The following is a 14542-nucleotide window of genomic DNA, read 5'->3' as shown; positions in this document are numbered from 1 at the left end:
GATAATACAAAAAATACAAGATTTGTTGTCACTTGGCAATGCAAGGAGGTGGAAAAGACCAAAAGAAATTTGAGAAGTGAGGGTTTGTATCTTGTGCATAGCTAAAGAATGTAGAAACTTAAAAGCAATTTATTTTAGATTTCAAAGCATACAATGACATCAAAGTCAACTACGTCAAAAATTAATAATGACTTCTATTTATATTTATTCAACCAAATTTGAATTAAAAAAATGAGAAAACTAAACTAAATTGTAAAAAATAAAAGCTTACAAAAAGATGGATAATAAAGTCTGCTATCCCATATACTAATTTGACTTCCTAATGTTGAAGTCTTCTATTCTATTCTAGCCCCTCTAGATAAAAGAATGTTCCACTAAAAGGTTGCCTTAGCCCATAAGGAGAGACGCGGCAATAGCGTGTCAAAGCTTAGTTTTATAATCCACGCTTTAACTTCACATAACTTCCTAATACATTCGTACCCAACACCCAAAACAGAAAAAATCCTCTTCGAGTTCTCTGCGACCTAAAGAGAAAGAAATTGGCACCTTGAGGATCGCGAGTCAAAGGTGAAAAAAATTCAAAATCGTTTAGTTGCTCTTCAATTTGGAGGTTTCTTTTGCTGTTAAGCGTTTGATCCAGACCTCGATTCAAAATGAGTTTCTTATTCGGGAAAAAGAAATCTCCTGCAGGTAATCCTGTGATTTTAATGCAGAATTCGAATTAAATGTTTGGTTTTTTGGAGTTTTTCTTGATTTGATCGTCTTCGTAATGAACAATTCTTTCAGAATTTTAGAAAATTTATAATGATCCGTGGCTTTTTTGGGTATTTGGAAAGATTTTGTTTTTGTTTTTGTTTTTTGGTTGGGTTGGAAGACGAGAATTTTTGGTTGAAATTGTTTGGATTTGTATGTTTAATTCATGTGGATTTTCCGGTTTGAATTCATGACAGAGAAAACAAGATTAAATTTCATAATAAATGATTTAACTCATTGCATTTGGAAACTTGGTATTATATAGTTTTTTTTGTTGGTTTCACTTGACGTTCCAAATAATTGTTTTCTTTATCGCCTATTTAAATTTTGTTTGGTTTTGGAGTTCAGATCCGACATTTCATGCCGGACAATTTTTAATTTCGGAAATTCTTGCTTGAATGACATAGAAAGAGCTATTGCAAGGAGCTGCCAGGTTGTTAGGGCTTGTTTTCATTGTCATGTAGATTGACCTTGTAAATGGGCTTAAGTCCCCTATATGGTTATTTGTAGAAGGAATTTGGTTTTATGGAAATGGCCTTATGAATTACTAGTAAATTCTGCCATTCATAATTGTATGGATTTTTTTGTGAATTTGAATAATTAATTAATTGCAAAATAGTATTTTGAAGCTCTCTCACCAACCAATCCCTCCAATTCCGGGCTTATCTTAGTTTGACCCTACTCACCCCGTACTTGCTGTATCTACTTGGTTTATGATGACAATTACTCTCTGCTGGTGATCAATTTTCTTTTTTCTTTATATAGATAAATGTGCCTGTTGACTATTGGGGAGTGGGCCTCTCTCTTGCTAGCCAATAATCTTTGGCTGGGATTGATGAATCGATGGAAGTTACCTTCTTTGCCATTTTACACAAGTTGCATTAGCATGGAGGGGTATGCATGCCATGTTTTGGTGCATCAAGCTATATTGAATCCTAATGCTTAGCCTATCAAACCCACTTGTTCTACTCACCTTCAGCAAACATGCCAAAAGGAAAATAATTAAATACCAAGAAAGTACTTTCATTTTCAATGGAAAATCAAATTGAAATTTTTACCATGGGAAATTCCAAATTTATATTGAAACTTTTATTCAAGTTTTCAACTAATCAAGAATCTTGCATAAAAGCACTCATTTTTTGGAGTTGATTGGAGTCCCACAAACATCACACTAAACTGCTAGAACTTAGATGCATTATGTAGTTGTAAGGAAATAATTACAACAACTGGAGCATAAAAATACTTTTACAGATGTAGGTAAATGAACCATGAAGGTCTAAGGAAATAATTACAACAATTGAAGCATAAAAAATTTAAAATATTTCTGTAGTTGTAGGTAAATGAACCATGAAGGAGTGGAGGGAAAAGAGACCAATTTGAGTTAATATGTCAAGAAAAGAGGCTTATAAGAGATATAAAATTTTTATTAGATATGATAAAGCAGGTTTTAAAGGGACCCTGAAACACTTTACACAGAAAAGAAACAGCATAACCTCTGCAAAACAACAGCAAAGCAGTAGTCATCGAACAAGGTAATCCATACAGCAAACAAGAAGCAAACACCACCAGATCCTACAGTTTTTTCAAGATCTTTGCAGCTTCCAGCTCTTGTTGATAAAAAATTTCATGCAGCTGCACGAAGTCCTGAAATTCTTTCCTTTCCTCGTGGCTTTTCTTCCTGTTGCTTCTAGTACTGGCACAGGGTAGAGAAGGAATTTAAGTTACTTGTCACATTTATAAGAATAGAATGTGGCATTTTCTGAGAAGAGGTGCTAAGTTATCACTCCTTCCTCTCTGCTATGCTATGTGTATTACGAAACGGCAGCAATCTCTAAAATAGTCCCAAGTTTTTCATCAAGATAATAATTCACCTTGAATACCTTTCTATGGGTCATCAGCATGAACTGCTCCCCGAGGGTTACTTTGATGGCATGTGTCATTATGAGTGTATTCACCTTGAATACCTTTCTCAGCCTTAGGTCAGTGATTTCTGCTAGAAAGGTGATCTGCTTTTTTTTGCTACCAACCTAACCATTGTATGCATGTTGTTATTCCTTGGAAACTGCTTGTAATTAAAACAACGATGAAGGATTTATGGACCATCAGTGGGAGCTGGTTGCATATCTTTTCATGATGTTTCTCATGCTTGGAAGTTTGTAGAGGGGAGGATGCCTTCTACACCTTCACATTTGCCAACAATAGTCATCGTCATCTTCTTATGATTAAAACTCACAACATGTAGAGAGTGTGGTGATTAATATGGAAGGATCAAGATCTTGCCCTGTTCTCTCTGAGTTGTCCATGAGACATTCTCCCTTCACATCAGTAGCAAAATTAGCAAGGGAGGCTGCTTGGCAGTTTATTTCTCTATAAACTTTCTTTATTCTAAAGGTAGAGAGAGATTCAAGGAGGGGCCAGCATTGCCTTAGAATATTATTTATCTTCCAATTCAGGGATACATTCTTTCTAATAGAATTTACAATGACCATTGAATCTCCTTCTATTTGCACTTGTTTGACTCCGAGTTGATCACAAATCTGCAGATTGAGGAGAAGTGGTTGATCTTCTGATTTGTTGTTAGTTCCTAACTTCCTGGCGCTAATCTCTTTGAAGCTGCTCCAATTAGCTTTTTGCCACGACCCTGATTATGTAACTAGCTCTCGAGTTTCTAGGTTTTCCCCTCAAAGCTCCATCAAAATGAGTTTGAACCATCCCTTGGGAGGAGTAGACCAACTTATTCCCTTCGCTGGGTTTGTATTTTAGAAAAGGACTTTATAACTTCTAAAATATTTTCCAAATGCCCAATGAACTAAAGATTAGCCATTCATTTATTTGAAGGGCTGCAATGTAATTTAAAAAAAAAAAAAACCTTTGCCATTTACACACAACAGGTACATGGAATTTAATGGATACTTTGTGCCCTCGTCAATGAAGAATAAGAACTTTTTCAAAACTGTGTATCTATCTTGTTCCTCATGGCTTCTGTATTATTCTTAAGTCTGATACAAAATCTTTTCTTTACATAATTCTTTGTGCTTTTGTCTAAGTACATAATAGTAAATCATTGTTCACATTTTAATGTCGTATGCATGAATCCAACTTTGTTTCTCTAATTGGTTTTGCATACCCTTTTCCCCTTGTTTTTCCTGTTTGCACCAAAGGAATACCATATGGTTTCCTATGTTTGTCCCACCTAGGGTTTTCTCTGTGTTATTTTATTTTTTGTGCCCTTTTCTACTATTGGGTAAACAGTACCTCACCATCTTGGGGAGGAGTTTTTAGTTTTACCCCAATAATTGTTGAGAATTGGCAAATACCAATTCATTTATCAACATGCAGCAAACGCAACTTTCAAAAATCACAAGTCAAGCAATTCACCCCTGAATCTAGAAAGCCATGTTGATGTGACGAGAGTTTTGGTTCCCCCATGAAGTTGAGGGGACCTTATGCAACAAGGGACTTTTCAAAACATAAGGTTTAGTTTTTCAAAAATGAAAAATCTGATGTACCAGAGTGAGGGGGACTGACTGAGAGAAGATCTCAAGCTTTGTGATACATCTTACAGTATTGGATTCCATGTACAGGCAAATAAACTATGATCCTGGGAAAGTAACCATCTGAAGGGGAGAATCAGAGGTGCCTGACTTATGGGGAGTTGACCATCTTAAGAGAAGGTGTCCCCAAACTGTCCGCCAGATCTAGTAAATCTTTTCCGAGCCTTGACATTTTCTTCTCTACCTTCACCTAGACTCTTAGTCTTCTCTTGGCCATCCTCACTGTCAAGGGAAAATAAAAAATGCAAATAGCAAAACTCTGACATTTTCAGAAAGATATCTGTTTGTATTTGGTGTTAAACTTTAATACCATATACCCATTTCATGCATTCTTTCTTTTTTTGGATCAGATAATTCCGAGCACTATGGCTCTGCTATTTATGACTTCTCTGGTTTAGCTTGGATTTAGTAGGATACTCACATACAGACGGAAAAATTTCACCATAAAAAATGTCAATCTATACAGCTCTTACGATTCTATCCATATCCTATAAACTTTAACTCCTTTTTATTTGATCTTTTCCAAGAAAGCTGAGTTGGAGATCAATTGGTATGTTCTGGTAATTTCTGTTTGTATGCAGGTTCCTCAGATAAGGGGGAACAACCTGCTTTTCAGCATGTCATAATTTATTTCTGAAAGTAACTCTTAACCTGAAATATCGCAAGAATATTAAACCCTCATGGATGCTCATTATGAATGGAAAATCTACTAATTCTAATTTATGAAGTACATAGAATGAAGATGTACCATGATTACATATTGTTTGGATGATGCCACTGCATCGTGTTTTAACCTGGGTCATTGTGATGTTAAGTGTCTTGCTTTACTGCTAAAGGACAACTTGACAGACTATTATTTATAGCTTGTTATGATCTAAAGTTTTAGTTTTTTTTTCGACATTGACTAAATTTAATAAAAGAGTTTTGCCATTCGGGACTGGAAGTTCATCCGTATTGTCAATGAACTGTTATGATAACAAAATCAAGAGGCAAATACGAATGCCCCTTAAGCCAAATTGGTCTGGAGCATCTATCGAAGTGTATCTCCTTGTCTATCCAATGTACCTATATGTATCTAGTTTTAAAACTAGCATAGATCCATCTTATCATGAAACTGATATGCTCTGAGGGGTATCTAACAAACTTGAAGCACTAATACCTATGTTCACACTTATACTGTGGCAGGATTCTTCTGGATACGTCTCAGCTTGTAACAAATCTATGTTAAGATGGATTTTTGCTATCCATAGAATTTTCCAGGCTCTTTCATTGCTGCAGTTGGTAGAGAAAATTGATATGCGGTTAGCTTATTTTTTGAGTCTTCAATGTGTTTCTTTATAACACATGGTGCATGTATTAATGTATAGCTTTTTTATTATTATCAGGATTTACATAAATATAAAAATGCCACATGTCAATATTCCCCATGCATCCATCCTTCTAGGCTTCTAGCTACCCTCCACACACAATAAAAAATCAAGTTGACACAGGGTGTACCATACTCTTGATGCAAATAGGTTCCTCCAAGATATGTTTAATTTTCATGATTTAATTCTCCTGTACAATGTTGTGACTGCAAATATTTTCATAATGTTGTTTTACTAGTAATATCACTCTATGGTGGGCATGCTAGGCATCCTAATAGAAAATATCTTTCATCCTCTATATTTAGGTTACCCTCCAAGGTGCGTTTGAACTGTGGATAGATTTATCAGTTTCACCGTATAATTTGTGCTACTACAATGACTTTCTTCTTGAGGCTTTTTACCTTATTCAATTACGTTGGATGATCTAGTTTAGGGTTGATGTTGGTTTTATAGTACAAGAGTTATCTTTTAAATTTTTTTCACAGTTTCAAAGTTAACGATTTCATTTTGTGCAAGTCTTTCAATGTGATTTTTTCAGAGATGTCCCCATATTTTAAACATTTGCTTGTCTCATTTTCCAAAGTTCAAGTCATTTGGATAAATTAAAGTTAGGTATTATCAAAAAATACTTCAACTTTTGAAATTAAGTCAACTCGATAAATAAATAATATTTGTTGACTTGGGAGTTCTTTTTATCTTTAGAGCTTCTACGAGAGAACAAGCGTATGTTAGACAAATCTATACGTGAAATAGAAAGAGAAAGGCAAGGGTTACAAACACAGGAGAAGAAACTCATCACAGAGATTAAGAAGACAGCAAAGCAAGGGCAAATGGTATTTTTCCTCCAAACTCCAGCAAATTGTTTGTCTTATTGGTACTGGAAAAAAATCTGACTAATCCTCCCTTACATTACACCTGCATTGTATTACTGGAGATGTTTATTTGACTGGTTTTGTTCAATAATATATTCTAGAGGAGTTAGCTTAACTTATTTTGAACATTACTTGCCATTGTTAGCTGGAAGTTATCAATTGTTTAGACCCAGATTTACCTCCTTTTATTTATTAGTGTTGTCTAATATGGTTGGAACTTGGATCACAATTGATAAGTGTAGCTAAAATGTGGCACGCTTTGCCAATGATCAATCCTGGTTTAGTTTGTCTTTGTAAGAATAACTAAACAATTAGATGTTTGTATTTTGTTCTGTATATAATGATGAAGGCCGTACAACTTATTTGATGAATTATTTGAATTCATAATGTTGTATGACTATATTATCTGAAGCTCATTTTGAGATCAGCTCAAAGTTCAAGTCAATTTGTTTTTAGCCACTGATGTCGCTAATCTTGCATGAAAATAATTCTTAGTTTCTTAATGAAAATTTGCCAGATTTCTTTCTAAACATTTTTTTTTTCAGGCTGCTGTAAAGGTGATGGCAAAGGATCTCATTCGAACAAGGCATCAAATAACAAAATTCTATGCACTGAAGTCACAGCTTCAAGGTGTTTCTCTCCGCATCCAGGTGGGGTTATACATATTATTTAATCTCTTTATTTTCTGTGCAAATAATCTGGTTTATAATGTAGTTCCATATGTCCATGTTGACAACTTTCCATATTGAGAGTTGCACTATATTTTCAAATTTGAATGTGTTTTTTTGGCAATTGGCTGAAACTGTTTATGCTGTGAATGGACTTTAAATTATGAGTATTACTAAATATGTATCTGAATTCTGGGCTTCCAACTATTACAATTCAAGCATCGATGAAGTTCCTTCTTTTCCTGGTTAGATTTTTTCTTTCTTTCTGAAGGGTTTACAAACTTTTGGCAATGCTACTATAGATATGTTAAATTGACATTTAAAAAATAATCATCAGGTTTATATGCTCAAAAAGGTACACTGGGAAATGAAAGGATAGACAGGTCAAGCTTAAGTGATTCTAAAGTTTAAAATTAAATGCTTCATCTAGAATACAAACTCTCTCATTCAATATATGTTCTCATGTACATTAAGAGTTTGAACTTTCAGGTCTTAGAATTGAGTCAAGCCATTTACTTGTGGGACAGTTAGGTTTATCTTTTCCCTTGATAATGCATTCTGGTAAAACTATGGGATTTATCATCAAGCCGTATAAAAATTCATAGAGAAGGTTGATAACATTCATATCGATGGAAGCCTTCTTGAGTTAGAGACAACCAAAATTCAAACATTCTATGAGCAAGAAAAGTTGGACAGCCAAGATGTAGACAGATTAACAGGAGATGATTTTATTGATTTGGTAAAGCGGAAAAACTACACACCATGACCAGAGGAGCTGTAACACACTTGTTGAACTTGGGCAACCTTTTTTGTATAAGAAGCTACCACGTAGCTGCATACCAAAGAGTTCCCATTCTATCAAAATCACCCGGGCCTTGCACTTGTCCTTGTCCCAGTGAGGCCTACTGAATCACCCATCTTCATAATCTGCATGGCTGCAAGTCCTGTGAGGTTTGAACCCAAATCATCATCATCATGAAAATCATTCTCATTTTTACCACTAGACTAAAGGACAAGAGAAAGTAGAAATAATTTACTGACACTAATGTAAAACATATCCAACAGAATCACCATAGAGGAGGAAATGAGAAATAGCAATGAAAAGCAGGCTGTATTTATGAGAATGCAAAACAAACAGAAAAGCAAGGACAAAGAATATCAAAATAGAGGATGGAGAAATGAGATTTGTGGTGAAAGTAGAGAACAGCAACTAAAACGATAAAAATTATGACAGTATTGAATCTATGTAACTGTTTCCACTGGTTTAAATTGACACTTGTTGCATTTGCAACTCTTGAGGGTCAGTATAAGCTAATCTTTTACTTTGTCAATTTAATAATCACAGTACTATCAATCACACAACATCAACAATTAAGAACATAAGATTTACATGAAAACTCTTTCGGAAGAAAACTGCAGCAAAAGGTTGCTTATATAAAACTTCTTTTACAAACTTTGTAGGCACCAACCTACTGGAGACACCAATCCCTGCTTATCTTTGTAGGCACCAACCCATTGGAGACACCAATCCCCACCACTGAGCATCAACCTAACAAGAGACACCAATCTCTTTTATTGAGAGGCACCAACACAACAAAGTCTTGGTCTTCTTGAGATTGCTTCTTCAAAGCATGAGAGTCTACTTCATAGAATCTGGTATGAATCTAGTTCAAATCTGCTCTGAGGTCTGCTGTAAATCTACTCTAAAGTCTGCTACAAATCTGTCATAAATCATCTCCTAAAGTCTACTATAAATCCGCTCTTAAGTTTGCTACAAATCTGCTGATGGAGAATATACTTCTGCTCCAAATCTGAAAGATATTTCGTTAATTGCTCACATCTTACACCACAAACTTAGCTTTTTTATTGCCCCATCAAATATCTCTTCACCCAAGAGAGGACTCTTCCAAAGAGGTCGGCCAAACTTGAAATATAAATATTTTATTTCAATTCCCATAACTGAGTGACTGCCATGAGGGGGTTGGCTCCCCTTATGATAATATATTACTTTCTGGGGCACTAGACACGGGTTAAATATTAGTTTAATGGTATCTTGCAAATTTCAAGGAGAGACTTCATGGAGATAAGTGCCAAAATAGAGGGGGGTCAGCCAGCATTCAATGAGCATAAGCTTGTCTTTAATGCCTAGCATTCCCCAATGAACATAAGCTTGTCTTTAATGCCTTGGAATCGTGCGTTCTGCCCTTAAATAATGGAGATTTGAAACTGATTTTGTTTGGTCATTGAACACCGATTAGTGGCCTTTGGCCTTTCAATCCTCATTAGCGATCTCCTTCTTGGACCAGCATTTTCCATCTTGACATTAATAATAATTAATCAAACAATCTCCTTTGACATCAATGACAATAATCCAACAAAAGGAATGAATGTAGCATTAGGCTAGATTAGTGTCTAGAATAGTTTTTGAAACCTTAATTAATGATAACCCATAGTTGATAAAAGGCTCTGTTTCTTCAACCTTAATAATGGATATCTAATTAGTAATTATTAATCTGATGATTTCTGTTGGCTTTCGTGATTGTGCTCTGCTTCTGAATGCTTAGTCTACAATAGGTCATGCAATAAAGGTAAGTCATGCAATAAAGGTAAAAGGGTATAAATGTCCGGAAGCTTCCATTCTTCACTTTAATTTGTAGAAGTACAACAGTGAAAATAAGATGAAGATCATATACATTGCTATGCTCCTTGTATGCTTTTTTGGTCATTTCTGATGTTAGATGAAAAATACTAAATATAAAGATCTAACCCCTCATGATCCAAGAAAATCATTTTTGCCCTGATCTAAATGGGAATATCCGTGGCAGACATTGAAATCAACACATACTATGGGAGAGGCGATGAAAGGTGTTACAAAGGCAATGAGGCAAATGAACAGACAGATGAATTTACCAGCATTACAGAAAATAATGCAAGAGTTTGAAAGACAAAATGAACGGATGGAAATGACAATGGAAGTTATGGGGGATGCTATTGATGATGCCATGGAAGGAGATGAAGAAGAGGAGGAAACCGAAGAACTAGTCAATCAAGTTCTTGATGAGATTGGAATTGATATTGATTCTCAGGTATGGTTTCTTTCCCTTATATAAATGTGATTGAAATCATCTGGACACCTGGACACCAGGAGTAGAGTCAGTTTATCTTACAAGATATATTTCTTTTGTTAAATGAACTACTATATATTTAATCTGTCAATTACTTACAGTAATTTTTGTTGTCAATGCCACTTGTTATAATACAGCTGGTAAACGCTCCAGCAACTTCTGTGGCAACACCGGCAGCACCCACAAAAGTTGCCCAAGCTACCGCAGCTAATACTGAGGATGCAGGGATTGATGATGACCTACAGGCAAGACTTGATAATCTGAGAAAGATGTAGATGAGTATTGACAGCAGAGTTCCTTACTGAACCTCTAATATCTGGTCATTTAATTGTTTATGAACACACAAGTTTTCTGGTGGTAACTGTTTGTTATACTTACCAGGAACACTGAAAACAATTATCAGGTGCCCTTGTTTGTATTGGCTCTCATCTGATTATTGTATCTCTAGAATTCATATGGATGTGTATATACTATATATAGAAGATTTGCTTGTCATGGTTGTTTGTTATTATAAGTTGTCAACTTCCATGAAATCTGTCATACCCACTCAAAGATCATTTGTTGTGTTTATTCCAACTTAGAGTTGTATTATCTTTCTTGATTAATTTAAGTTGTCTTACATGGCATATGCTCTGAGAATGAGAAACACATCTATTTTTTTCTGTGAGGAATACAAGAGCAGATTGGACTCCCTGAGGTGTCCTTGAAACGTCCATCTTTATGGGTCAATATTGTATGGCTGGGGAAGTACTGGAGAAATCTCCCATGTATAGCTTAATTGTTAATTATCATTGGATGACAGGATCAAGCACTTTTGATAATGCCAGTTTGGTATCATATGCAATAATTTGTGGTGTAATTTAGATTTTTGTAATCAGTTAAGAGTCCATAGAAGACTAATCTTTTAGCTATAATAGAGAACTTGAATAAACTTTATGGGAAAAAGGTTATATAAATGATCTTACGGTGTTATGTGCGTAACTGCTTGTTGTGACATGCATTCGGAAGAAATGGCACCAGCTCATTGATGGTAATATATTTTGATTTACTTTAAGCTATATTTTTCTGAATGATAAAATACAAGTTTTATATGCACTTAAAAATTAGTCACAATATAAACTTTAAAGAATGGCAAATAGTTTGGTTGAAAGATTATACTGAGAAACAAGTGTGCCATAAATAGAAATATGCCCGACATATTTCGGGCAAAATTCAAAAATTGTACTGGATCTATTTACAATTGAGTTAGCAAGAGAAAAGGTTTATAATGAGGTTGATAAATGCTGATGGATTTTTTACCAAAGGGTTCAGGGCTTTATCCAGAACATGGTCTTAAGAAGTACCACACAAAATATCAGTAAATAAGAGCACATGAAGTTATCTTAAGAATTTCTGCAAAAAATTATGCAAAAAATAATGTTGAGTCTAATAAGGTCCTTTGAGGCCATTTGGGATCATATTGATCCATTTTGGAAAGTTTATGCAAAGTTGTCAAAAAATTGTCAAAATTGTCATTGTAAAGTTGTCAATTTGCAACATATTTTGTGAAAAAGTGTCATTAGTCTTAACAAAGGGAGTTATGATTGGTTGGGCAGTTAAATTGTGATTTTAATGCATAAATGTGGACTCCTAACTCGAATTGAGGGGTTGGAGGAAGAAGAAAAAACAAGGAATTTTTGTTTTGCCATCTTTTTCTCCATGTTTCCACACGTTGCAGCCTGTTCTCTTGTATTTGTACGGACTATATGTCCATGAAATGATGAACAAATGATTGGAGATGTTAGAAAAATGAATTAACTTTATTTTGAAAGTGGGTTTCATATGATTTAATTGAGTATTGTGTAAGATATAGCAATTTTGGTATTGTTAGGACTGGTTTTTCTTTCATTTTCCTGCATTACAGTCTGAAAATGTGATTTGTACAGCCTGTAAGTGAATAATACGAACCTGCACACATGAGAGAAAGTTAGAAAACTGATCTGTCTTTCAAATGCAAGTTGTTTGATCAATTTTCATGAAGAATTGAAGAAGTCATGGCATTTTCAGTGAAAATTGTTCCAACAACACTAAAAAATTCATTTCTCTTGATTGGTATAGTGGAAAATTCTAAAAATTGATGGATAGGTCTGTGTTGACATGTTATTCAATATTCCCAAGTTTCAGGGTCTGGAGTTAAGGTTTGCACGTGTTAAAATTGATTGTTCCATTTGAAACAGTGTTTGACAATTTGTAGATCAAGAAAAGTCATTACATTGTTTTGGTCAATAAAAGGGAGTTGCATCTAATTTTTTAGGCCACATAACAAGTTTGTCCATGTAATTTTGAAGAGTCAAAGGCATGCATGTTCAAAGAGCCCTAAGTAGGCCAATAGTAGTGGTCTAAGAAAGAGTACATAGGCTACACCTTTGTTGGGGTTAGTGAGAACCTTTGTAAGTTTTGCGTATTTGTCATGTTAAAGGTCCTTCATCTGCATCAAAAACACATCTTCCAAATGAATCCTTTCAATGCAAATCTTGACAAGGCATAGTAAGACCCAAACACCACCCAACACACTCTCCAATGTAGGTGTGAACCCCTAGGAGCAAAGTGAAAGCAAGAGAACAAGCCCTATTAGCCAAATAATTGCAAATTAACTTGAAAACTAACTCCAGAGACAACACGACACCAAAAAGATCAACCAACATCATCCAGACCACATGGAGACAACCCTTATCCTTCCAACAACATTTCTTCTATTCTGACATACCAAAATAAGACGACAACCAAAACAGATTCGAAACTTTTCATACCTTGATGCCTAGACAACACACTCATGAAACATAACATCACAAACAAACTTGTGGTGCACTTAATCACCAAACAATTAAACTAAGAAATTGCACAATAATTTTGAAAATGTCCTCCAAAATACAACAATAGAAACATAAATGCGGAGCAGTCTCCAAACCTTACCTAACTAGACATAAAATTGCCAAAATATTGCCTTAACTAGAAACATCAGTTGTGACACCAAGGACCTAAGAAAGATAGTAGTGAAACATCCACTGAGAATACACATTAAATCTAAAACCGCAAGACCATATATTCAAATGTGGAGGAATGTAGAGCATTCTTCTAGACTATCTTCAACATATTTTTGGGGATTCATACATTCATCAATTTTTAGCTCAACTAGGATATCTTGAAACACCATTTGCTCACTTAGGAGCAACAAAAGAGATACTACAACAACTTGTAGTATGCACAAGATCATCCAAAAAACATCTCTTCAACATCATGCTTCTAATCCTCATCTCAATGCTTCTAATCCTCATCTTAATATGATGTCATCACGATACCATCTCTTGTATTCAATCATGAACATCAACACCATCATTGCCATAAGTATCTGCATACAAGGTAGGGCATTAACACCAATAAGGTGGACATCTACAACATAGAATATTTTCACCCATGAGTCAACTACACCATATTGGTAACAAATTGCAACAATCTACACCATAATATTGGTAACATATACCTATATCATCAAAGAGAACACGCAAATTGAGGGTTGACACAAATAGACAACACCATTACTGCACTAACAACAATCTCTAATTTTATTCTCAACACTAAGGGTTGATATCAATGACAACACTTAGTCACCAATGACAACAATTGCCAAACTGCCAAAAATCTCCCCCTTTGTCATTGATGGCAACACTCACTCAACATTGATCATATGTACTTCCTACACTTGCTCTCTCCCTTTCACCATTATCTCTTCTCTATGGTTTTCTCTCCCCCTTTGACATCAAGGACAAAGGGAAAAAAGGTCTTCACTTGATTCTACATTCTCTTCTCATCAACAATCTCTCCCACGCACACATATTCTCACTATTAGCAATGTCCAACAACTACATGCTCCCCTCTCGATAGCAACAACCAAACCACAACCTACTCTCCCTAAGGAGTAGATCACACCAATCTAGGAGCAAAGAATATACCTTTAGTTTCTCCCCCTAGGTAGATGCATTATCTTATGCACCTAGTTAGGAGGGGCAATGACCCCTAGCTTTTGCCTAAGATACCCAAATGTATCCTTTATGTGAATATGTCTATAGTCTGATCCTTTGTAGGAACATACTTCAATCTAAATTCTTGCTCTTCAACCTTCTCTCTTATGAAATTATATCAAATAGACATATGTTTAGTCCTTGA

General features: G+C 35.1%; 1 protein-coding gene across 1 annotated transcript; it reads left to right on the top strand.

The window, feature by feature from the left end:
* Window positions 1-449: 449 nt before the first annotated feature.
* Window positions 450-10847, top strand: LOC131061460 (vacuolar protein sorting-associated protein 2 homolog 1). The gene is made up of 5 exons (XM_057995156.2): window positions 450-690; window positions 6377-6507; window positions 7092-7196; window positions 10040-10300; window positions 10477-10847. Exons 1-5 carry the CDS (start codon window positions 654-656, stop codon window positions 10612-10614), a joined length of 672 nt encoding a protein of 223 aa, XP_057851139.1. The 5' UTR covers window positions 450-653; the 3' UTR covers window positions 10615-10847.
* Window positions 10848-14542: the final 3695 nt, after the last annotated feature.

This window comes from Cryptomeria japonica, chromosome 8 (genome assembly GCF_030272615.1).
Source record: "Cryptomeria japonica chromosome 8, Sugi_1.0, whole genome shotgun sequence".
In the NCBI taxonomy this organism is placed as follows: Eukaryota; Viridiplantae; Streptophyta; class Pinopsida; order Cupressales; family Cupressaceae; genus Cryptomeria; species Cryptomeria japonica.
The sequence above is the reverse complement of the archived record's forward strand: the minus strand, read 5'-3'. Positions and strand labels throughout refer to the sequence as shown.

What these genes read in the sequence shown, in the direction of transcription:
- LOC131061460 (XM_057995156.2), top strand. Translation starts at nt 654, where the DNA reads ATGAGTTTCTTATTCGGGAAAAAGAAATCTCCTGCAG. An exon ending in CAGCAAAGCAAGGGCAAATG is followed by an intron (nt 6,508 to 7,091) that starts GTATTTTTCCTC and finishes TTTTTTTTTCAG; the next exon opens with GCTGCTGTAAAGGTGATGGC. An exon ending in GTGTTTCTCTCCGCATCCAG is followed by an intron (nt 7,197 to 10,039) that starts GTGGGGTTATAC and finishes TATCCGTGGCAG; the next exon opens with ACATTGAAATCAACACATAC.